The sequence below is a fragment of the Pteropus medius genome, unplaced genomic scaffold (genome assembly GCF_902729225.1).
Source record: "Pteropus medius unplaced genomic scaffold, Ma_sr-lr_union100, whole genome shotgun sequence".
Lineage (NCBI taxonomy): Eukaryota > Metazoa > Chordata > Mammalia > Chiroptera > Pteropodidae > Pteropus > Pteropus medius.
Genome location: NW_024354886.1, coordinates 1905033 through 1931699, shown reverse-complemented (window position 1 = coordinate 1931699; position 26667 = coordinate 1905033). Strand labels below are relative to the sequence as shown.

The window sequence follows — 26667 nt, the reverse complement described above, 5'->3', positions numbered from 1 at the left end:
TTAAAACAAAATCACCCACAAAACTGATACCATTTCCTTTAGAATTCAACTGGGCAGAAATGATGAAATAACAATAACAGACAAGTCTGCTTTAAAATAATTATATTTATACATAAATAAATTTTAAAAAGATTTACACAGTACTTAGTTGGGTGATTTAATAGTATGGAAAATTAAGCCACGTGCAACTTTCAGATTTTTAAATTTTACTTTAGGTTGCAAGTCACATTTTTTGGTTTGTTTCATTCTGATGCATCTATGATATACATATGTAACTACTTCATATGTTACAAAAAATATTTTTGCTTTTCACAAGCCTGTCTCATAAGGAGGTTTAATTGAGTGCTCCCCCAACTGGACTGTAAAATCCTTGAGCATTTTATCCGTAGCATCCAGAAGACAAATTGCAGAGAACAAGTGCCCAGTAAATATTTGTTGAATGAATGAACAAAAAAAATTAATTAATGATATTGCCAATGTACAGTATGCAATAGTTTCCTTGATCTGGGGGTAAAATCCTGGCAGCAACGTGGAGTGTTTTTTTTTTTAAATTAAATTTTGGATAAGACCTGGAGATTAGCAGAACTGCTCTGCCTATAGAGGATGAAGAACTTGGAAGTTCTAAGGGGAAATCCTGAAAGAGAAGAAAGCTGACAAGATTGGGCAACGACAGACAGAAGTGTCCAAGAAAAAATAAAGACAGCAGCATTATAGGGTAGAGGCTCTAGAAACTTGTTTTTTCCTCTTGCCTCTCACTGCTCTATCCCCATACCCTCCTCAGCCAGATAATTCCTTTTAAACTTCACCCACACCCATCTCCAATAAGGTCAAAACTCTCCATTAAATGTTCTCAAGTACTATGTACCTCTTTTTCAAAGCACTTATCACAGTTAGAATTTTACATCAATCTGTGTGCCTGCTTGATTATCTGGCTCCCCTACTGGTCCATAAGCGCCATGAAAATGGGGATCTGTCTACTTTTTGCTCATACTTGATTACCCAGTGCCCAGCACAATACCTGACTCATTAAATATATTTCAATAAATAAATAAATAATGTCTAATACAGATTTTTAAAGTCATTAAAAATGAGATGAATGATGTTAAACCTTTCCTATTCCTCCCAGTGAAAGCCTCAGAAAAGTCTACATCAGTCACTACTACTTCTACTGGAGTGGACTCTTCTGGACAAACTGGAAGCTGTGTTGTTTCACGTCTGGGACAACATGATGCAGCACAAATTTAGCACATAAGGATTAAAGAGATCAAGGTCAGAAGAGCTGTAAAGAAGTAAGCCTTGGGATATCTCAGGTATCTTGGGAGATGTTTTAGATTTTCCAAGACTACAGAATTGGAAGTTTGAGGCACTCTTCCCTAGACTGCATGGACTGGAAGACTCTAAGTAACCCCTGGGTTATATATACATAAACTGGACTCTTGAAGGCTCATTTAAAAACACGGAGATCTAGGTAGAAAGAATACTGTCATTTTATAATATAACATAAAACAACATAGTTACAGATCACTCCAACATATTTTCTGAAAATTTACTGTACATATAACATTATATAAGGTATATGTTGGCCACAAAGATGGCTAAAATCTGCCCTAAAGGAGCTATTGCTTCAATACATATATTTAAAAACTTTCTAAAATATTTTCTAGATAATCCAACTTAAGAGATTTATACTTATTCGCTAATTGGATGGAGGTAAAAAAAAAAAATATATCAATGTATCTAACTAGTCCCCGCTCTATCTACAATTTTGCTTCCGCAGTTTGTTACCTGCAGTCAACTGCAATTCAAAAAATATTAAGTGTAAAATGCCAGAAATAAACAATTCATAAGTTTTAAACTGTGTGCCATTCTGAATAGTGTGATGAAATCTCACGCTGACCAGCTCCATCTTCCCCACCCTCAACCCCCACATCTCCAGCTAGATAAGAATCATCCCTTCATCCAGCAAATCCACATTATATACAATACTTGCCCAATAGTCACTTAATAGCCATCTTGGGTTAACAGATTGACTTTTGGGGTACTGCAGTGCTTGTATTCAAGTAATCCTTATTTTATAAAATTTATGAAATACAATCATTGGATGGAACACAGCATTAAAGTCATCTGTATCATTACTGAAGGATTACAACCTCTGCAACAACTCTGATGAGTTAAAAAGAAAGAGAAAACTTACAATTACAATGCTCTTTCAAAAGGTTTCAGCAAAACAAACAAACAAACAAACCTTCAACTATTGAGGATCCCCAACCATTAACATCATCTGTTCCTGACATCCAAGTATTGACATCATCATGGCTCAATGGTCCAGGACCACCCAAAGCAGATGATCCTACTTCTGACATATAGTCAGAAGGTCAATAGTAGCTTATATTGTCTACATCATTAATCTTACTTCATTTCATCAAGTAGGCATTTTACTATCTCATGTCATCACAAGAAGGATGAGAACAGTACAAGATATTTTAAAAGAGATCACATTCACATAATTTTTATTACAGTTTACTGTTATAATTGTTCTATTGTATAGGAAAAAACACAGTATATATAGGATTTGGTATTATCCATAGTTTCAGGCATCCATCAAGGGTCTCGGAATGTATCTCCCATGGATAAAGGGCGACTACTGTATTTACCTGTTTTCTTCTTATAATAAACAGATGGTATAGTTTAACAAAAATACATTCTTAATTACACTAATAAAAAACCATATGGTACTGAACCTTTTCAGCTCTAAGAAGGTGAATCTCAGAGTAAAATCCTTGGGCAAATGTAAATTCAGATTTATGGTTAGGATGATATATGAGCTACATGATTGGCCATAAAATTGAGGAGAAGCAGCCAGTCACACATGTTATACTTTTCAGTGAAAAGCAATCTCACAGCTACTAAGAGATTCATGGCATGTCCTTCACATAGGTATTATAGACAACTCCAAATCCTACAATGTTTTGTCCCCAGCTCAAGGGACATACCTAAACCACACGATGACTAATTCAACCCCTCTCAAAGGGAAAAACTTTTCAAATAAAAAAAAAAATTTGAAATGCCAGCTACTTTAAATCAAGTACTTAACTAACATGTTGCTATTTAAATTGCACAGATAAATGTTCTGGCCTAAGTTCAAAGGAAGCATGAATGTAAATGGGGTCATAATGAATGGCTCTATTTGAAGAATGGCTTTAAGGTATACATTACTTTGTAGGTCTCAAAAAAACAACATTCTGATTTTGCTTTGAAAAGGGCTTGTATGTTGTTGGAAGTTACCAGAAAATCAACTATGCACCACAGTTTCAACTGATATATGTTCTTTACACATATCTTAAAACCACAAAAAAATACTGAAATCTCTCATAGTGACACCACCATAAAGCATTCTACAGACTCCACAACAACAACAACAACAACAACAACAACAAATCTAAAAAGGAACATCATCTCCAGAAATAATGGGCATCCAGAATCATGGCTGTAGAGGAAGTGCCAGCAGGGTACATTAGACTCTGCTCCTGCTGCAGCAGCTGAACCTGCCAAGACTACCAGTGGGCCAAATTAAGGGTATTAAAGTTACAAACATGTTTTTCTCTTCAAATGGATTAGGAAGCTCCAAAATATATTCATTTTGGCGTCTGAGTAACATTAAAGCTACAGCAATGCTACTGAATAGAACGAAGGCTTCGAAAACAAACTGCAATTCCCTTTGACCACCGCCCAAATGGAAGTCTTTCTTCATGTAATGCCTTTTGATTTAAGGAGTGGCCTGAAGTCTTTTCTCTAAAATAGAAGTAAAATCTGCTGGTTAGCCATTCTTCTAGAAGAGAGTATTGGTCATCAAGATTCTGTTTCTTTGCCTCACTGGTTAAAAGGCAGTTTTACTTAGGATGAGGCACCCCTCTCTCTTACTCACCACATCGGTGTTTGCTGCTGCTGTTCATACAGACATAACTGGAGAGGAATGACACAGACACATAAAGACAAGCATATAACCCATTACAGGAGGTTCTCATTACTCGAGGACAACAGTCATCTGAAAAAGGGCATTTAAAATGAATTCACTTAAAATAGGAACCAAAATTGCAGAGTGATATAGGGGAAAAAAAGGTTATATTAAGTTAAAAAATTGAGAAACAGAATACAAATTGCATTTTATCTTCCAAGAAGTTAATTAATAAATGCAACTATGTGCTAACCAAAATAGCAGCAGCAGCAGCAGCAAACAATTGTTAGATACCTTTGGTATAGTTTTTCTTTCCTAACTAGCTTTCCCAGCACAAAGTGACAGAGATTTTTCCAAAAATACTTGAACAACACCAAATTTCCCTTAATTTTTAATATCGGATCCTTCTCTTGAAATGCTGAACATGTCATTATTTTGGTGGATTTTCTGTTCTTCAACTGCTCACTGCCAGAATTTCATTTGCCAAGGGCTTTGTATGCAAGTCTGGCAGTTCTTCAACATCACTTTTCTTGATTCCATTAAAATTTTATTTCCTATATTTTTGCAAAATATGCCATTTGACTTTGCAATTGAGTACAATGATTTTACATCTTCACAACAATCAGTAAAACACTATAACTAACAGGATGGGCAGGGAGAGAGTTCATCAGGGATGAATGTTTGAGTGGGAACTAATTTTACACGTGGGCAGTTCATCAGGGAACACTTTTATATTACGATGACTTCTGTTTCCCTCTACAACTCTTGTGACTGCAAGGCATGATATAATGAATATTCAGATAACAAGGGCACCCATATATCAAAGGCCACAGTCTTCATAGAAATGCTTCTGTCTTTAGGAACCAGAAAAGTTTCTCAGGGGACTAGAAGTACATCCCAGATATATCCTAACATTCTACATTTTAGTATTGCCTGTGTGCATATCCTATCATCATGATATAAACAGACTGAATAAAATGATACCTAGTATGCACCTTACTCTTTAACAATGGAATGATTTTACTATGGCACCATTCACTAAACATAATAGTAAAATTAAAAACTTGACTTATTTAAGTATCGAAATACATATCTGACATCTGCCAGAATCAAGATCTACTAATAGTGCTTTTAGAAGATTAAAAAATATGTAGCACATGGATATTATCTTTGTCTTAATAAGTGTATAGGTGTGTGTTTTGATTATCTTGCAGTAAAAGCTATTACTTCAGAATCCTGAAATCCAGAATAATTTTTTTATCTTTGAAGTCTCACAAAAAAACAAAGATAATGCCACAAGATGATAAACAGATGGTAAAGACAGCATTGTGAGTTAAAAAGACCTTTAGAGTCAGACAGACCTGGGCTTCAATCCCAGCTGTTATGTTCTGGCTGTGTGACTATAAGTTCATTATGCTAAGTCTCACTTTCCTCATTTGTGAAATACAATAGTTGGACAATAATGTTTAGCTCCCAGGTAAGACCAAATGAAATACTTAAAAGTGTCTGGGAAATAATGGGCATTACCTGTGCTGTAAACCATATCTTTGCTAATAAACAATAACTTTCCTCCTTCTTCCAGACATTATGACAGTATAAGCCTCCAAAAATCTCTGATGAGGCTCTACATGTCTATAAAAACAAGGTGTTAGGATATCATTATGAAGACTTTGTCAGAATCCCTTGATAAAGACAGTGTTATAAACAAAGCTCCCCAAAACATTAAGGTCCTACACCTATGCACATATCTGATAAGCCTTACAAATAAAAGGAAAGCAGTTATTTAAATATGTGAATGGGTTCTTTCTCAGTGACACTATATACTGTAACTTTGAAGCTAGACATATCTGGGTTAAGAATCCTACACCTTTCTGGTTTTGAACCCTTGGGCAAAGTACTTAACCTTTCTGAGGCTCTGTAAAATGAGAATAATCAAACCAATCTCCCAGAGCTGTTTTAAGAACTGAAGAAAATAATTTACGTAAAAGCACCTAGTTCTCAGAAGGCATCCATCCTTATTACCAACACTCCACGGATGCCATTTTTAAAATAAAACAACGGTCTATTTTTAAAAACCCCAAAACCTCTAAAGATCAATATGTGAGTCAGCATCCTTCAGACCCAGATTCTATAGGGTATATTTTAAAACACACTATGACAGCAATAAAACACATTCGTAAGATCTGTTCCAAAGATGTCATATCTATTGGTCATGTCTTCTCTAAGATGACAACATAAATAACGAAGGGATACAACCAATGGGATAATAGTCAAATAATGAGTACTGTTCACTGACAATGTTCAAAATAATCTCTCAATGGACTGAGCAATTGAAAAGTTCGCAAACACCGCACCATCCTTTAAGTACGATGTGGGCAATGGCAATATAAGCACCATCTAAGCTACATTCTCAGTTTCAATTAAATCTACTCCTTTTTCTTAGTTTGCTTCCTTCCAGATTCTGGGTGCACACATAGGTTTACATAAGTTCTATATTTAAAGCCCCAGGATCTGTTTTTAGAGCTATAAGAAAGCCAGAATATAGGTCTTTTTCATAGTTAATAAGACAAAGAGCTATTCTTTACGTGCATTTAAAATCAATAGTGGTGGTTGAGACAGTAGTGTCAACATAAAACAAAAGCAGAATGCATAAAACAGTACCTGGATGTGAACAATTATTATCTGAGCAGCAATTATCGCTAGACTTTTCTTTTGGGTCTTCGCAAATACTCTCCACTTTCTTGCCCCTCCCATCTTCTGTTGCACTGGACTACCAAACTCCCACCCACACTTCAACCACTGACTTCTCTGAACGTTAACCTGAGCAAGTGAATTTCGCCAGAGAAAACCACACAAGGCAGCTGGAATCAATATTGGCAGATCAAGCCTACCAATCTCAAATAGACAATCAACCCTGCCTGGCGCACTACAGTTTCCCTAGTAAGCTTACTCTTCCACTGTCTGCAACAACTATTTCCTAACTTTCTCCACTTTACTCAAACCCTCAACTTCTCTCTTACTGTCAGTTGATGACTGTGTTCCATACATCCTACAGGATGTCGAAGCCATCACACTGATACTCACATCACAGTCTGGAACTAAATTTGTCTTCTCTTTCTTTCTTCCAACGTGAAGGTGTCTCTCATTCCGTTGGCTATCTTTTTCTCTCCTTCAATCTCTCTCTCCTGGATCCTTCTAACCAGCATTTAAACATGCTTTAGTACCTCTCATCCTTAAAATGCACCTCCACTTCTAGCTTCCATCTTGTATCTTTACTCACCTTCACAGCAAAGTGTCTCAAAAGAGTTATCGATTCTTTCTCCACTTCCGCACCTCCCAAGAGCTTTTTATAAAAGTTCAACTCCCTTTTTAATTTAAAAAATGATGTTATAGAAAGTATAACAAAACAAATAAAAATCAAATACTATCTTTCTACTTTCCTTGAAAAGTTCGCATCTTCATTTTCCTGAAGTAATCAATATTAAAGTTCAATGTGTATTCTTTCACACCATTCTCTGTACTTATGTAAATCCATACAAACATTTGTATACATATATAAGGTAGTTTGTTGACAAAAGATACATAATTAACATACTATCTGCATCGTGTGATTTTCGTCTAACAATTTTTATGGAAATCCTTCTAGGTCGATTCATATGTATACAATTCATTTTTCCCCCCAGCTTTATTGAAATATAAAACAATTAGTTGCTCCTATTTACATTGTATAATTCAATGAGTTTTTTCCATTATAGTTGGCATACAATATATGTTTCAGTTGTACAGTATAGTGATTAGAGATCTATATAACTCACAAATTGATCACCCCACTAAATCTTCACTATTTTCCTTACGCTACATTTTATATACCCATGTCTATTTTATAACTCTCCATTTGTACTTCTTAATCCTTCTGCACTTCTTCACCATCCCTCCAACCCTCCTCCCATCTAGTAGCCCTCAAAATATTCTGTATCCATGAGTTTATTTCCGCTTTTGTTGTTGTTGTTATTTATTTTGTTCTTTAGATTCCATATATATGTGAAATCATGCAATATTTGTCTTTATCTGGCTTATTTCATTGAGCACAACACCCTCTAGGTCCATCAAGGCAATATCTTTTTCCATCCCCTTCCTTTTAGTCTGTATGTGTTTTTTAATCTGCAGTGAGTCTCTTGTAGGCAGCCTTTGTAGAGGTCTTGTCTTCTTACCCATTCAGCCACTCTATCGTTTGGTTGAAGTACTTCATTATTTTCTATTTGAGGTACTTGTTGATAGATATGTAGTTATTACCATTCTTTTTTCATGTTTTTGATACATGCTTTTTGTTCTTAAAGAAGTCCCTTCAACATTTCCTGTAATACTGGCTAGGTGTTGACAAATTCCTTTAGCTTATTTTTGTCTGGGAAGCTCTTTATCTGTCCTTTGATTCTAAATGATAGCTTTGCTGGATAACGTATTCTTGGTTGTAGATCTTGGGTTTTCATCATGTTGAATATTTTATGCCAAACCCTCCTGTCCAGCATAGTTTCTTTTGAGAAATCAGCTACCAATCTTATGGGTGCTCCCTTGTAGGTAACTAACTGCTTTACTCTTGCTGCTTTTAAGATTCTCTCTTTGTACTTAACCTTTGGCATTTTAATTATGATGTGTCTTGGTGTGGGCCTTTTTGGGTTCATCTTTTTTGAGATTCTCTGAGCTTGCTGGGGTTCTCTATTTCCTTCACCAGGTTACGAAAGTTTTCTATCATTATTTCTTCAAATAGCTCTTCAACTTCTTATTTTCCTCATGTAATCCTATGACATGGATAATTTTACATTTAATTGTGTTCCATAGGCTCCTTAATTATTATAGTCTTGGCTTCTTTTTTTCTTGCTGTTCTGATTAAGTGTCCTTGGCTTCTCCAATCTCTGTATCGGTGGTTCAATTCTCTTCTTTACCCACTTTGTTGATTCCCTCTAATATACGCTTCATCTCAGATAATGCATTCTTCATTTCTGACTGGTTCTCTTTTATAATTTCCATTTCCATTTTTATGTTTATCTCTTTGTTAAAGTCCTCAGTGAATTCATCTACACTTCCCCTAAGTTCATTGAGCATCTTTATAACCAGTTTTGAACTCTGTAGCTGTTTGATTGCTTGACTCCATTTTTCCTGGATCTCTGTTCTGTTCTCTCATATGGTTTCTGCTTCTGTCTTCCCATTTTGGCTGCCTTTCTGTGTCTGCTTCTATGTACTAAGCAAAGCTCCTAAGTCTCCCAGGCTTATTAGTGTGGATTTGTGTAACAGGTGTCCAGTGGCACAGCCCTGAGAGGGGTTCAGCTGTAGGCCAAGTTTAGCCCAAGTCTGTGTCCCTCTGGGGCCACCTGTTAAGATTCAGCAAGCAATCCACAGATGCTGTGCTTCTAGTTGCCTCAAGAAACCACACCAGAAACTGAGGCCAGCTGCCACCAGTATGAGTCCTGGTTCTACTCAGCAAGAAGCACTAGACTGGCTGAGAAGACAACTGGATGTGGCTTGGGTAGGGCCACAAGTGGGGGAGGCGGAGTTTTAAGGAATGCTCTGGGCGGAGCGACCTGTTATCCAGTTTGATGACGTCTCAGCTATGGCAGCTCTGTATCTGCACACTGTGGAGGGGAGGGCTCAACAGAGGAGCAACGGATACCGCTGGCACTTTTGCCCAGGACAGAGCCTCACCTCCAGCCCTCACTCCAACAGCTCAGTATCCCCTGTAAGTAAGTCCCTGGTGACCCTTGTTCAGCCGACCTGGCGCTGGTGAGCAAGTCTATCACCGTGAAAGTCCAGTTTCAGACATGGCCCCTTTAAGAGATGTCTGCAGCTGTCGTAGCCTCTGTCCCACTTGGGACCAGGCAGTCTCATGTCTTTGCCCCCTCCTACCTTCTACCATTTCAGATTGATTAATTAATTAATTGATTGATTATTTCTCTCCTAGTTGAGTGCTTCTGTTCATCTCGCTGTTTGTTTCGTGTTTCTGTCACAACTTTGATTTGGAATGAACAATGCCTCTATCATCTACATAATTTTTTCCCGCCCTTCCCAATTCATTCTTTTTAATTTTAATGAATTCTCTTATTGATGAGCATTTTGGTAGTTTACAATTTTTTGATTCTACAAACAGTGCTGCAATAAGTATCCTTAAATATGTTATTTCCTTTGAATGAATTTTATCGAAAGTAAAAAAAAGGGGATTGCTGCCTCAATAGTATATGCATTTTTAATTTTATTATAAATCACACATTTAATTACTTAATCAACGCTAATCTGGGTTCTGCCCCTAAAATGTCAGTAAAACCGCTACTGCTAAGGTGAACTATGTACTCTATGTTGTCAATGCAAACAAGGCCAATGGATACTTCTCATTCCTCATCTACTTGATCTCACAGCAACATCTGGCATCACTGACCTATCCCTCATTGAAATCACACTTTCCTGATTGTCCTTCTCTTGCTGGCTGCTTCTTCTCCATTTCCTTTGTTGGCTTCTTCTCTTCTACCTGATCAAATTCTGTAGCACCTCAGACTCAGTTCTGAGCCCTCTATTCTTCTTCTACACTCTACTACATTCTATCTCTTTTGAACCTTATCAACTCCCTTGGCTTCAAATATCGTCCTGTAATCCAACCCAGACTGCCTTTTTCTGCTACGAGCCTATTTTTGTAATGACACTCCTTAAAAGTCTCAACAAGCAGAACAATACATCTCAAACCTATCTATTTTTCTCTAATTCCCCTGCCACCATTCTTATACAAGCAACTACCATAGCTCTCCTGAACTATATATATAGCAAAGGCCTCCCAACTGGTCTCCCTGTATCCACTCCCATCCTCCTCAATCTATTCCCTACGAAGGAGGCAGGTCTTTAAAAAACTTCAGTCAGATCATGTCACATCCTTGCATACACCTTTTCCAGGGATGGCACTTTCGATAAACTGCAAGCTCTTTAATGTGGCCCTGCCAGTCTTGAACAACCTGGTCATTACCTACCTCTCCCCTTCTATCTCCTCACTACACTCCAATCATGCTAATTTATTTTCATTTCCTTAAATGTGCCAAGTTCTTTGCTCCCTCAAGGTTTTCCTATCAGTCTCTGCTCTAAATGCTTTCCCCTTCTGTCCTTACCTTCTTAACTCCTAATCATCACTTAGGTTTCTACTCAAATATCACTTCCCTAAAAAAACTCTCCTGACTTACCCAGTTGAAATTATACTCTTCTGTTTTACCACTAATGTTCACTTGTGTTTTTATTTCTTTGCATTTATATCATAGCTTATAATTCTTCCTTTATATAATTACTTTGTGCAACACCTGACTCTCCTACTAAGCTGTACACACCACAAGGGCAGGGGATGTGTGTTTAAAGCTCTCCACTATAGCTCTAGTACCTAGCACAGTGCCTGTCATGTGGCGGGCAACTGCTAAGTATTTATTGACTAAATGAAGAAAAAATACTTAATTTCATTTGGGGAGATCAAAGAAGATTTCCTGGAATAAACAGCATTTCACTTTACTAAATAAATAGTCATGAGTCAAGTAGTAGAGATGAAAGAAGAACATTTCAGAAAGAGGAAACTGTTTGAGACCAAAGGTTTGGTAATAGAGATTTTGTAATCCAAAATCAATACAATCCTGACACCGAGTGTAAAATTAAAATCTCACTATATAAAAGCAAAACAGATGAAATAGCAAAGCGTATCACTATATATTTCTTAAGTAATAATTCTACAACTAGGTCAAACTAGCTTCCTCACAACTTCTATCCACCAATGTCATCTCACTTCCCAGCCACCTAGGTTCCAAACTTTGAAGCTCTTTGACTCAATTTTTCCCCTCCATCATCAGTCACCAAGATTGACTGGTTTTTCCTTTGAAACTTCTTTCTCAGCTATTCTTTTTTCCCATTTTAAGCTAAGACATCCTAATTCAAGCCTCCATCCCATTTTAAGCTAAGACATCCTAATTCAAGCCTCCTTCACATATAAAATTACTGCAACCTGCTCCTAAATCAGGGTTTATCAACCATGACACTACTGGCATTTGGTCTAGATAATTCTTTGTCATAGAAGGTTGTTCTGTATATTGTAGGATGTCTAGCAGCATCCTTGACTTCTACTCACTAGATGCCAGTAGCACCCTGCCTCTCAATTGTGACTGCTAAAAATGTCTCCAGGCACTGTCTAGGGGAGAGGGAGGCCAAAATCAACTCCAATTGAGAACCACTTTCCTAGATGACCTCATGGGAAAAGCCTTCTAAAATTATCCAGTCAATATTCAATCCATCCAAAGCCAACTCACATTTTACCTTTTATATAAAAATATGGATGCTTATAAATGAGCAGATACATAGTAACCTTTACAAATAATAAAAAATTTGCACAATAAAACAAATGAGAGATCATGGCTTATTTATCAGTTTGACAAAAGATTAAAAATGATAATTCTCATTGTTGATAAGGATGTGGAGAAATAGGTATTATCATATACTGCTGGTGGACATAAACCAGCACAACACATTTGCATGGCATTTATCAATGTTTCACATAAGATGATCATATCCTTTGACTGTGCTTATATGAAAAAATAATCAGAAAAGTGTACAAAGACTACACTGTTTTATAACAGCAAAACTGGAAATATCCTAAAAGTCCCTCAATAGGAAACCAGTTAGGTAAACAACAGTACATTAGAATACTGTGCTATTGTTCAAAAGGATAAAGCAGATATATATGTACTGACATGGAACAAAAGCCACAGAATATAAATATATAAGTGCAAGGTTTCAATATAGTGTGTGCTATATATTATTTGTGTAAATAACATGTTTATGTTGGTTATACACAGAAGAAAAAATTATATGAATATGTCAAAATATTAACAAAATTTCTGCACCCAAATTACATTTTAAGTGTATTAGAGGAACTGTTAACTCTTCTTTAAAAATTTCTTGGAAAAGTCCAATTTAAGAATCTATACTTTAAATTTTTCGGCTTAAAAGAGGCTTCTAAACTTATTTACCACCTTTATTCAGGCAAATATCTTGAGTTGCAATATTCTGTTCTGAGCCATATTTTTGCCCTAGAGAAATCAATGGTAAAAAGGAAGTTTACAGAGAAAAATATATTTTTGTGCATGACAGCTTACCGGTGTGATGCATCCATGAATCATACTGAAAATATGTCCCTTGAAATCAAAGAAAACAATATGTTTATACAAAGAATGTGCCCCAAAGTTCTCCAATAAAGAAAAGTGTTTAATCAAAATATTTGTTGACAGATGGTTAGTGCCGATTCTAAACTAGAAAAGAAAATCAGTGTTATTGTAGTCTTTTGTGTAACAGAACTGAATATGCAAATTAGCCAAAAATGGAGACTCATTATCTGTTTTACACTTCAAGTGTGATTTTAAGCACTGTAGGTATATACACACACACACACATCCAGAATACACATATATCTCAACAAACCATGTACATCATCTGTTCAAACTGGGAAACGCATGCATGCTTTTACAACATTAAACGGAAGGCAGATGGTAGACACTGATCAACAGAAATAAAATAAAATCCTTCTAAATCCTACTTCCTCTAACACTCCTTCTAATTTTTTTCTTTAGAAAAATATCAAGCAGTTCTTCATTACTGTTGATTTGCAACTTCAAAATTACAATAGGCAATGCAAAAGAGAATTTCAAAGAAGAAAAAATGTCTTTTGGCACAGATTCCCTTTCATAGTCTTAAGCAGGAGATAACGCTAACTTTGAAACTCATAGCATACTGTAGTTTTATCAGTATCTAATGTGTAAATTAGATCTTTCTATAACTGGAGGTTTAGCTTTCAAAATACATAATTACTGATCATTTTAGTCCGAATCATATTTCTTTTGCAGGGTGAAATGAACTAAAACAGCTGTTACATCCTAATAGCTTCATAATGTGCACAGAATTTCTATGACTATTAGAAATTAAACCCACAGCTTCCTATCAGGCAGAACATATTCATGTGTATATAAGACCCACATTATTTGGAAGAACAATTATTAACTTATGAAATTATAATTTGAAACATAATGAAGTAAAGCTGTTAAAGAAAATATTATAGCTCTTGAATGAGGTCAAAGCTACCAGTCCACAGTAATCAGTTCTCCCACCTTTCCTCACATCAATAAAGCACTTTGGGTCAAGGGAAGTCCAAGTGTATATGCTACCACCATTCCTTGCAGGGATTGAGCCCTCTATTTTCATACCGAGAGATGAATTTTTAGAAGGTGAACCAAGTCTGGCACTCTGCCCAGGATTTCTGGCAGTCGACAAGCAATCTGGTTTCACTTCTGGTCCATTCTCCCCTGAGCTAACCTTGTATTCACAGAAGGAAGTCCTGATCTAGGGAACTTGTACTGTTTATATGATCACTGAGAAAGCTCTGATTTTATTAACCACAGGACTTGTACATACTATTCTCTTTAACTGTATTTTCTGTGGAAAGAAATATTGTAAAATCTTCTTTTCTCCTGGTATCTCCTTCTAACACTAGGGATGAAAATAACTGTTAAAAGGATTTTTCTGCTAAAATTGATTATTATCCAAGCACCTGCATTCAGAGATGATAGAGGGCTAAAGAAATTCAACAAGCTATCTGATGAACAACTACTATCAAAAAACTATACAGGAGGTGCAGGAACTAGAAAATAATTTGAGAGACACACAAGATATATTACGTAATTCATGGCTGAATTGGGTGATTCGAGTTATCAATGCTATCTATGAAAGGTCAGACCAATAACTGTTAGGCAGTGTGGGATACAATTTAAATACACATAGGTCTAAACTCTCCACTGAGAGAATCTTAACTACTTAACCAATTTCTTCTTCATATTACCATTTCCTAAGTAAACAGAATTGAGAAATGACTAATTCACAAATAAGTCTATGTCCAAGTTTTTATTTTTTTTGATCCCAAGATCTAGCTGTCCTTCTCTCTTTCTCATCTTCCCAAAAGCAAAGTCAATGAAACTTAATTCCATTAATATCACGTTCTTATTCACTCCAGAAGCCATGTTGAAGGTCCTGGAAAGTTTTTCCTACAATTTCTATTAATTCCCAGATTCCTGTTCCCAGTTCTCTAGCTCACCTTTGTTTCTGTTCCCTAGGCAGGAAGCTCCTGCTTCATATTAAGGAGCTAGAGTCCCAGATGGCTTTGTATTGCATTACTTCCCTGCTTTTAATTGATAGACCCACAGTCCCATGCCCAATAGTACCTGGCTTCCTGGTTCAAGACTGATATAGACTTTTCTGAGGCTTTCACTGGGAAGAATAGGAAAGGTTTAACATCATTCATCCCATATTTTATTTTATCAATCTTTAGAAGGTTGTCACTCTTATTATGTCATGAAATTCTTGAGGGCAGCAACTGTGTCTTGTCCATTCTTTCATGCCTGGCACCTAAATTAAGTGCCTATAATTTAGCAAGTATTGAATAAATGTTTGTTAAATGAATGTATAAATGAATAAATCTTATATGTAATTGAATTATAGTGAGGAAAAGAAAAGCAGGAGAAAAAGGATGTCTAATAATGAACTAGGCAGGTGCTATCTGAACTTAATCCTGGACCTAACTGCTTGGGAAGCAACTGTTAGCATCACCAAATATAGCTCCTGCCCTTCCGGAATGAAAAACAGACAATGGCTATTTGTGATAATAGTAACAGATCATTAGTGTTATTAACATCATCTCATGCAATGGGCTTATTAAAAGACAATAATTTATATTCTAAAATTATAAAATAAAATATAAAGCAGAAGGGCAACTCTATTCTATTTTCTCATTCTAATTCTTCCACTACACACAAAAGAATCTCAACATGTGATTATCCTTTAAACAAAATAAAATGAGAAAAAAAAAAATCCTGGATTTGATGAGTAACTTAAGCACAAACAGCCATGTCTCAAAAGTCTTACTGAATATTAAAATACAGTGATTTTTTTCAGTCTAATAGGAAGATTCTAGGTGAAAACAATAAAAATACCTCAACTTAAAAAAAAAGGAATTCAAGATCTGAAGAGCTCTTGTAAAGAGAAATACCGTAATATATGAAATTTGTTTCAAAACACAGCTGAAGCAAAACAAATCAGGAGTTAAGAACATCAGGTTCACTGTAATGATAAAATCTAAAATGATCTTAGGGAGAACTAAGGGACAGAAAAATTCAAAGCTTTATTGACAAACTGACAAAACAGACCTAGATAAAGGATTGCTACACTTCCTTTGGAAGAGAAAAACTTCCTCAATTGTTCATCATCATCCTCAGCATTAGTATCCTTGTCGTCTGGGTGCTGTGACCAGAGTTTGGCCACACCAGGCTCTCTCAGCATTCCTGGAAACTGCTCTAGCCAAAGAGGCAATGAAAGATTCTTCAGGGCTCCATGTCTCCTACTCTAAAGCAGAGCTATTTCTTTACTTCATTTCCTGCAGAGGCAATGTAAGACTGTGATGCTCACTATGTATTAAGACAGACCTGCAAATTTAGCTTCTTTAAGGCCTAATTTCCTCATTTGTAAAAATAAGGTAGTTAGTAGTATTTCTCTCATAGAGCAATTGTAAGAATCATATAAGGTAACAATATGTGTCTGACCCACAGGAGATGCTAAACAAATGTTACTGTTCTCTTCCTGTCTCTTCATTGAAGTCCTATAACCTTCTCTTTTCCTCATTCCTCCTTTTTTTTTTTGTTTTCTAATTCCTTATAAATATTTAATAGATCTATCTCCTTTCAGTTACTCTTCGAATTTATTTAAAAATTCCAAAGGAAGATTTTAAAAAACTTAGTATAAAACTGAATAACTGTACTACAGAAACCCACATATCTGCTGGACTTTGCAGATGACAATTCAAGAGCTGGCTAGCACCTGAATGTACATCTATGGACTTCGGGCATAATTAATGCCCACATGAGTAGAAAGGCTTAAATAGTACAAATAGTTTCACATGCTATTTCACAAATCACAGACTTCAGAACAATTTATATTTAAATACAATTTTATAAAAAAAGCAATTTCAACCTCTTTGACTCCAAGTAAAACTGTAATGATATAGTGACACCATGTGGTTACATTTTGCCTTGCATTCATAGAAAAAATGTTTCTCTGCAGGATTGCTCTACTAGTTCAAGTATGAAATCAAAGCTGTAGATAGAGGTACAATTCGAACTAAGTATAAACTAAAATGATTACTTTATAAAATTAAAATTTAAACTATTCCTTTTTTATTTACATCTGATAAAGGCATTTCTTGAATCCTGAAGATGTCAATAATATAAAGGCTCAATTCTAGCTATAGCTAATAATTCTAGCTATGATTATAGCTAATAATTCTAGCTATGATTCTAAAGCATCCTGGTGAACCTCTGAGTAATGTGAAAGTGCCTACCTTTAAAAGTAAATAAATATATCAATGCCCAATTATGGGAACAAGGGAGGAACAAAAGAGAAAAGAAAGAAGACACACATGCTTTTTTACAATGTTAATACGGTAGAAAAAGAATGCTGCCATAAATAGCAATTTTATTTTCTCACTTATTTTATGTCTTATAGATTCATACTACTGTGCAGGTACTATAATCTAATGAAGATGAGTTAAAAAATTAAGTTGCATCTAATGATGGCAAGAATGAGGGGAAACCTGGAATGTATGGTAGCAATAAAAGAAATGAAAGTGCCCTATACCAAAAGAACAGTACAGTTTTAGTATTCATCTAATAAGGTCTCCTATAGTAGAGCAGATACTCCTGAACAACATTAAATATACACCAAAGAAAGCATAAATATCTAAAACAATGGCCAGAGAATATTTCCCTTCATCCCAGCTTAAAACAACCACCTCCCTTCTCGGGGCTTCCCTGAGCACCTATTTAAAACCTATTGACTCTGGTCTCCATCACAGTACCATCTTCACAACATCTATAATTACCTGATGTGTTCTTACTATTTGTGTATATTTGTTCTCCCATATTTTATGAGAGCACAAATCTTGGCAGTCTTCTTCAGTGTCATGGCCTCAGCATCAAGAATAACGCATAGCACAAACTAGAAGCTTATCGGTGGAATGAGGAGTGATGAATGAAGAAACAGATGAGTAAGTGAGGAAAAAATCTACTTCCTTAGCTGGTGAAGAATGCCTAAATTTTTTCTTGTAAGTGAAAGTAGAACTATTCTAGTGAAATGTTTATCATCATTTATAGCCTCTAATGTGACCACTGAGACCAGAAGACAGGTGGGCAGATGCTCTATAACACCCTTTCTTTTTTCCATGACACATTTGCCACATGATAATTTCTTATTCTATAAAAAGAAGAAAGAGAGGGAAAGGTAACTACGATAATTAAAACACTTTGGGCAATAGTCAAAGAAATCAGTGGAACAGAGTACGGTACATGCTAGAATTCAGTACATGATAAATATGGCCATTCGCATTAGTAGGGTAAGGAATAATTATTAAATAATAGGTCTTAGTCAACTGACTATCCTTACCTGAAAATATAAACAAAAAGTATTCTAGATGGATTAAATATTTAGATATAAAAATAATAACTAGTAGAAAAAATTGTTAAAATATAACATTAATTCTTTAAAGGTGAGGAACACCTTTCTAAACATACTAGACTGCCAGAAATAATAAAAAAAGACTGACAGAAAAAAAAAGACTGACAGATTTGACTACATTTTTTAAAAAGTAAAATTCTATATGGCAAAAAGTACCAACAAAACATGAAAAACTAGTGACAAACTGTTCAATACATGACAGGCAAAAGAGTAATGTCACACACATATACATATATATATCTACTATATGTACATATGTACACAAATATGACATATATATGATCAATATATACATACCAATATACCAATATAAAGTTCTCACAAGCCAAAAAGAAAAAAGATAATCAACCCAGGAGAAAAATATGCAGAAGTCAAAAACAGGTTTTCATAAATGACAAGTAACAAATGGCAAGTATTAAAAGATACAGTATCTCTCTGATGATAAAAGAAATCCAAATTAAAATAAGACGTTTTTTACAAATCATAAATTACACTGGCAAAATGTTGATAATGCCTGTATTGGTGAGGGTTTGGAGAAGGAGTATTTTTACGTGCAACTGGTAGAAACTGGGTACAACCTCACCAGAGAGCAAGCATTATCAATATTTAAAATATGTACTATACTACAATTTTATAATAAAAACATCATAAAAAGACATTTCTATTTTGATAATTAAAAACAAAAGAAAAAAAAATAAGCCCAACATTGTGTTAACTGAGTTTATCCCTCCTATGTTATGTTCTAAATTGTCAAACTGCACTCTTCTCAACATCCTTTCAGGCCTTGTCTTCTGTAAATTGAACCCTCCTGATTCTCCTCTAATCTCCCTAACAGCCCCTGGAGTAAACATGTCTACCATCTATATGCTTTTCTTCCCTGTCTCAATAGGTATATCCTCAAGGACTTTGCTTTTAGGTCTGCTATTCCTCTCCCTCAACTCCCAGATTTTGCACCAAGATCACTTTTGCAATTCCAGCTACCAGCCACATTACAGGCTCTGAAATCTACCTCTACCCTTCAAACCATGTTTTCAAGTCTTCTCATGTTTCAGCAACATTATATGACTGTCAAATTACCAGCACCATGTTGAGAAACAGCCAGAAAAAAAATTTTTAAACCCCCAGGGCACTCAATATTTGCCATTTTTTATCAGTGTTCTTTGTTCAGTCCTAGTCTCTACCATCTAAGGAAGCTATGGAAGGACTTGATGAGAGCTTACTAGATAGCCAAGAAAACAATTTGAAGGTTAGAGAATTTATGGGTAAAGCAGAAATTGCATTTTTCTGAGAAAGAGAAAGCTGAAAAGACAACATGGTTCTGAGTGCATATGAAAGACTGTGCCAAAATTGACAAGTTGCTTTTTTTCTTCATCCCCAGTTGCGGGGTTGGGGAAAGGATATTAGTTTAAGCTTTTGGCTACATAGAGCAGTCCCCACTTAATCCACAACACACTCCTTAAAAAGACCCAGAAAGACAGAGCAGATCATTTCCCTCAATTCACTATTATGGTTAGAACGATCACTCCGGCTTTGAAGTTTTACGTTATCCTTATTGCCACTAGATAACATCTACTACCTTTGGTGAGGTGAAATGCTGACTGAATTACATTCCACAAGATGTATGAATGGAAAATTTTATCTTATATATGTTTTATCACAATAAATGCTTTCCAAAACTAAAATATCTGAAAACGGATGGAAATACACAAAACATACAGACACACAAATAGGCAGCTTATTAAAATAAAGAGATCTGTTTAATGTATGTTTTGAATTGCTATATATGGATTGACGATACGGAAATGTGCTGAAAAGACTAGGCTCCCGAGGTAAGGAACAATTTCCTCATTAGAGCCATCATGGCCAAAGAGGATGGCAGAGATGACTCTTTTTCTCTAAAAGTCAAACACCAGTTGAGAGTCTCAGAAGTTAAAAAAATAATAATAAAAAAAAATTTAATAATAAAAATAACAAAAATAAAAACAGCTATTTACTGAGCCTACTTTGGGCCAGGCAAAGTGCTCAGTACTTGTATATGTGCTATGCCATCTAAACCTCTACAGCAGACTGCATGAAGGGTGTTGTTATTCCTGTTTTTAACTGGTATAAAAACAAGGGCTTGGAGAGGTACCAATTTGTTAAGATCATGATGCCAGTATTAGATGAAACCAAGATTTGAGAAGCGCTCTATCTAACTCAAAAGCCCATGGTTTTCCTACTACACAGTGATGCTTTACATGTAGTCCAGCCTAGACTCAGAGGGAGGGCTGGGTAACCTCACACCCCAAATCACAGAGAATCTCTTCTTTTGTCAATATATTTGATGTAATCTTTCATCAATACATGACACATCCTTCAGGATTAATCTCAAAATTCAGTGTCCTGAAGAAAAAAAAAAAAACCAGAAAGCAAGTAACCCAAACAATTCAAAACCATTTACCATTCCAGAGAGTTTTCTAGTACTGATATACATTTTAACCAATACATGGATAAAAAGTAACAATGAATATATATACATATCAATGTTGACTCAATCTCCATTACTTAATCAGTGCCATGAACCCCACCCTAAGACACCTCTGGTAATATTTATGGAGTATATACCCATATGAGATAATAGCCTGAGTACTGTACAAGAATATTAAAAGATGAGAATCTATACTCCTTTCTTCCAAGGGCTTGTAATTTTAATATCAGAAGCAAGACAAACACGCAAAGGACACTGAAGAACAAAGGTGACATACAAATGTACACATTAACTAACACAGTGCAAACTGGACCCTTATGTGTTAAGAAAATAAAGAATTTTTTTGTGCCCTGTGAAGTTCCTGGAAGAGGTGTATTGAGAACATTGTTTAGGCAGTCAATAAGTGATTGTAAAGATAAGAAAAACCAAGAATAAGACATCTTTGGATAATCAACAAGGACTTATTCTTAGGTTCATTTTAAAATACTACCAAAACTCCAACCTATTTATTACAAAAGGCAGAATTTATGAAGGAATGTAGTAATTAATATAACATGTTAAAGTGGTTATAAGTTAAAAAAATTTTTTTTTGCTAATAAGAGTATCAAGACCCTTTCCTTTTCTTGTTATCACTATCTCTAATACCATCCTCTCTCAATTTTTCTTGACCAGAGCTAGGAGCTGGCTGTACCAAGACAAAAACTAGCATCATGAATACAGCCAGCCTTTACAATACATAAAAGCTACACCAACAAAGCCAAGGCCACACAGGAAAGACAAAATAAAGAAAAGGGAGTATATACAATGCTCATTAATAAATAAGGGTAAGTATATTTTCTAAAAGCCAGAGACCATAATTGCAGGCATATGTCTCCCTCCACAAAATGGGAATTTTAAAGTGGGTAAAGACTGCATTATGGCTGGTATTATATTCACGATGATTTGTTTTGGGAGTCATGTTCCTATTGTTCCAAATGAAATACAAACACACAGCCCTTCAGTCCATATCAGATGCTTTGGTTGTTACACTGCTTAATTTTTAATCCAATACAACAGTAATACCTGAGTTGATGCAGACTCAATCACCTTCACTCTGTCACTCTCAAAGTATCCATACGCAGCACTGAGATACAGAATCTTCACTCAATTTCTTGTCCCTCTCAATTTAATCCATTCAAAACTTTTCTGATAAAAGAGCAACCACCAGACCTGAGACACTTTAGTTCTCTTTGGGGAAATGAAATTGATTTTCTTCATTTTCACACAAAAGGATCCTTGGGTAATGATATTGTATCTGGTCATAACCATACTAAAAAAAAAAGGTAGGCAACATTCTTTATGGTACCAGAGGCTGAAAGGTTTTGTGGAGTTCCTCTGGAGGAAGTAAGAATTTAGCCCGATGCTGACAGATCATGAGTTTAATAAGTATAAGGGTGTCTTCTGACCAAGAGAGTAGTGCTGTGGGGTACCCCATCTGCTTCAAATCAGCTACAATGGGAGGTCAGTCAAAGTCACAGGTGAGGGTGGGGAGGGGACTGGGTAAGGGGCCACCTCCATACTCTCCCTGGTTTATACCTATCATATGCCTTCCCTTCTCTTCTTGCCACATTTAACTAAACAAACCAGTCACTCTCTGCCTTTGATCCCTTGACTCTAAGGTAAAGAATATCTAAAGGTAATTTCCAAGGGGAAAATTACAACGGAAAAAACACAACAGAATTTGGGGGGCCTTTAACCACCTTTCCCAACTCCCAAGTTCATTCTAGGTTTTGCAGAATTTCAGAAACACAGTTTAAAAGATGGCTTATATCTAAAGGAAGAATATGAAATATTAGAAGAGTAGCTTACAGTACTTTTTAAGAACAAACTAGCATGGGGCTGCAATACATAACAACAGTAAAAGCTAAGATGCTCTGATTGAATGGAAGGTATGAGCCTTGAGCCCCACCAGCTCAGCCTCCCTTGTCCTAAACCCAACCCCACTGGAAATACTTGCTCTGTCAAATTCTATTGATATCCACTGACCTAGAAAAAAAACACAGATACTCAGAACATGCACAATGGCATCCAAAAATCTCCTCCTGGCCCTAAGGACTGCTAGGGAAGACTCCAGAAATATCTCTCATGGCTTCTGTGGGAAGAATGCAATCCCTAACAGTAACAATGCTTTCAAGGCACAGCATGCAGTTAAAAAAGCATTTCCACTTCTAAGTGTTCCCCATCCCTTCTTATTCCTATACATGTCAGATGCTTAATTTTTCATAGTTTCCCTAAGTTTTTAGCTGGGCATGTGTTTGGTAGCTGATATTCTAGAAAATTTTGCAGACAGAAAAGTGTAGTCCGTTTCTCAAAATCCAAATCTCTTTTAAAAATATCAAAATTATTTATTAGCCATGAGAACTAACCTGCAGACACGGGCTGGAAAATATAACTTTTGCCAAGAACGACATAGATATTGTGAATGATCAATCACTCTGATCCAATCAAGTTCATCCATCGACACTTCAATGAAATATGAATAAGACCTATGAATCAAAAGGAAAAAGGCAGAAAAATACATATAATAATAATACAAAGTCATACTTCAATGAAATGTTAAATATAACTTTTGCCAAGAACGACATAGATATTGTGTATAAAAGGTACAAAAAATACACTATGCAAGAATTACATTTTCTGCAAAACAATCAAATTCAGATGATCCCTCTACTGTAGCATTCACCAAAATGTACTGAAATTCTCTGTCAGCATGTCTGTCTGTCTGCCTTATTAGATCACAAGCTGCTTAAGAACAAAACCCATGCCATATTTGCCTCCATATATCCAGGGTCTAGCATGGTGCTTGGCATATATGAGGCATGCAAGATGTTTGTTCCTTTTCACACAGGGCCAGGATGCCTTACTCATACCATATTAGCAGATTAATAAAGCCATGACAAAAAGAGGACAGAAAATAGAAGTAGGTATGCCTTCTCTCTCTGCCTTCCCTGCCCTGGGAGCTCAGCCCTACACTCTCAAGAGGAAAGCCAACTCAAATGGTTCCCCACTCCCAGAGGCCAGCTTTTCTCCCACTCCCTCCCAGTCTCCTACCATCCCACACATACATGCAGCCTGCAGAAAAATAAATGACATGGTGAAGGGATAATACGTGTTTCTTTTGGGTTCAACTTAAAATTTTCTAGTTAATAATCTAGTGATAAGAAAAACAGCCTATCATCCTCCCCTAGTCAGGTACCCTGGACCATTACATGCTGGTCCCATACAGAACAAATCTATATTCCCCTGTCACAAGACAAATTTAAATTTGAGATGCAGTTATTATTTGTACTGTAATATCAACAGAAACAATCTCAGAAGATTTAGGTGACCATAAATGTCAGCCTGCAACCAACAGTTATGACCAGAAAAGGTCGGCTTATTTTGTGTCATCCCCTCATTTTCTGCTGTCCTCTCACTCCCATTCATTTTATTACTCAATCTCGAACTGGTTATAACCTTTTATTGAACCTCTCTCTTGGTTATCAGTGATGCAGGATATAATTTTACAACATATATCAAAATCTTTTTGGCTTAAGATTCTGAATTTTTCACCTTCATTCAAAATGATAACTTCTGGGAGAAAAGAACCACTATGTGGTAAACTTAAGTCTCCTGTGAATGTAACACACATACTAAAACAAAGTGGCCTATAAATATTTAACATCATGGAAAAGAAGATAACTACTTTCAATTTCAAACTTACTAACCTTTTCTTTTATTATTTTTATACTAATTATTAATTAAATGAGTGAATATATGTAAAGATTTTAGAACAGTGCATACCACATAAAAGTAATGAAAGTGCTATGTAAGTATTATTACATTATTATTAATCAGATTCTTAGAATATGTGAATTAGCTCCATTTTGCCAACACATTATTATATTATATCCAAAAAGATATGTATCAGACAATACATTCTTAATAAAAAAAGAAACAGATAACCTGGGGACCTCAAAGACCTATGCACAGGAAATGCTGACTCCCACTTCATAAAGTTTCCCTCATATTTGGCTCAAATGGCCTAAAAGGTCAGAGTGGTGGCCCGTAGTGCTAACAAGAGAAATAAACATGCAAGATTTTCAGTATATCATCACTACTACTATTAAGGCTTTCATGCTCAGATTCAAAGAGACATTAGTAGGGCCCTAAGAGACTTTGTACATCAGTTTTCTGGTATGGAGGGTTTAGGTTAATGATAAAGCAGCAATGTGAGAGACAGTTCAGTTCTTGGTCACCCTTAATGCTCTGGTACTTCAGCGGTCATGGCTGAACCCTGGAACCACAGTGAGTGAAAGTATCAGGAAGGCAGGCAGAATCTTAAAGCTACTGTAAAACTGGGTGGATTCCTACGCTGGAGCCAATCAAATTTTTTTCAAAAATTTCTTTTGTGTTGAGGATGATATTTATCCACACACTAAAAAACATCTTTTTCTTCTTCCATAAAATAAAATGCATTTTGAAAGTTATTATAATATCCAAAAAGTAACGGTACAGAGGAATATTTTTTAAAGGGTAGGATAATTCGCAATGTATTAACTAAAAAGTCAAGTGATCTTTTTACACATCTAATTTTTATTTCATAAAACTATGCATGATTTTACAAGTTTCTGTTTTGGGGTGTGTGTGTGGGGGGGAGGGAGGGAGAGAAGACTATGCATAAGAAAAAAGCAATGGTTAGATAGATACAAAAATGGGATATCACAGGTGGTGAGATAACCAGCAATTTTTATTTCTTTATTGCTTTTCTATTTCTACACTTTCCAAAATAAACATGTATTCATTACTTTTATAAGGAGAAAAAAAAAAAAAAAAAAAAAATGCTATTTTTTAAAAGGAATATACCTTTTAACTCTTCTCCCAGAGCTAAAATTCAAGAGAAATAGCCAAGTCACAACAAAGAAATAAACCATCAAATCTGTAAAACCAAAGTAAATAATCACAAACTTAGGCCATCTCAATCAAACACATTATCAGTTTGTCTCTAATTCATGCTAATGACTCACCGGCTATCCCGGTCCCACAGGAGTATCCGTATGTGGTTGATAATGGATGGCTGACCTAGCTTAATCTCGATGCCAGAACGGCAGTCATCATCAATTGGATGCCTAGAAAATCCATGATCCAAATCATAATTTTGAGTATCACCATCTAGTAAGGCAGATTTCAGCTCCCCTTTTACAACCTGGGCTCCATACTTCATAGTTGCAATGTTTTCTTCTGGTACTACAGTTAAAAATAAAAAAAGCAAGGTTAATAGTTACTTATTAAATTATTCTGTTTGGGGGAATAAGATAAAATTCTAGTTGATTCTAGTATGTATCTAAAAATAGCATAGACAAGTCTATGGATAGAGAAGATATGAAATATCTATGAGGATTAAGATACCACCCAAAGTTTAAATTTAATGACACTATCACTGCCACAAAGTGCTTGAGGACTAATGTTATTAAGAAAAAGTTGATTATACTAAAAAAAAAAGTACTAGAGCAAACAAATCAGCTCTGCTGAGGTCCTTCTATTAGTAGCTTTAATTTTATATCTACTAGACAAAAATAACACATAAGATTACCTATACCTGCCAAATGGATTGAGC

General features: G+C 35.6%; 1 protein-coding gene across 1 annotated transcript in view; it reads right to left on the bottom strand.

Annotated features, from left to right (window-relative positions):
• Window positions 1–26667, bottom strand: part of BTBD9 (BTB domain containing 9) — a 361080-nt gene that overhangs the window by 284114 nt on the left and 50299 nt on the right. The window contains 2 exon segments of the mRNA XM_039856139.1: window positions 23438–23557; window positions 26078–26297. Of these exon segments, the coding sequence (XP_039712073.1) occupies window positions 23438–23557; window positions 26078–26297 (340 nt within the window).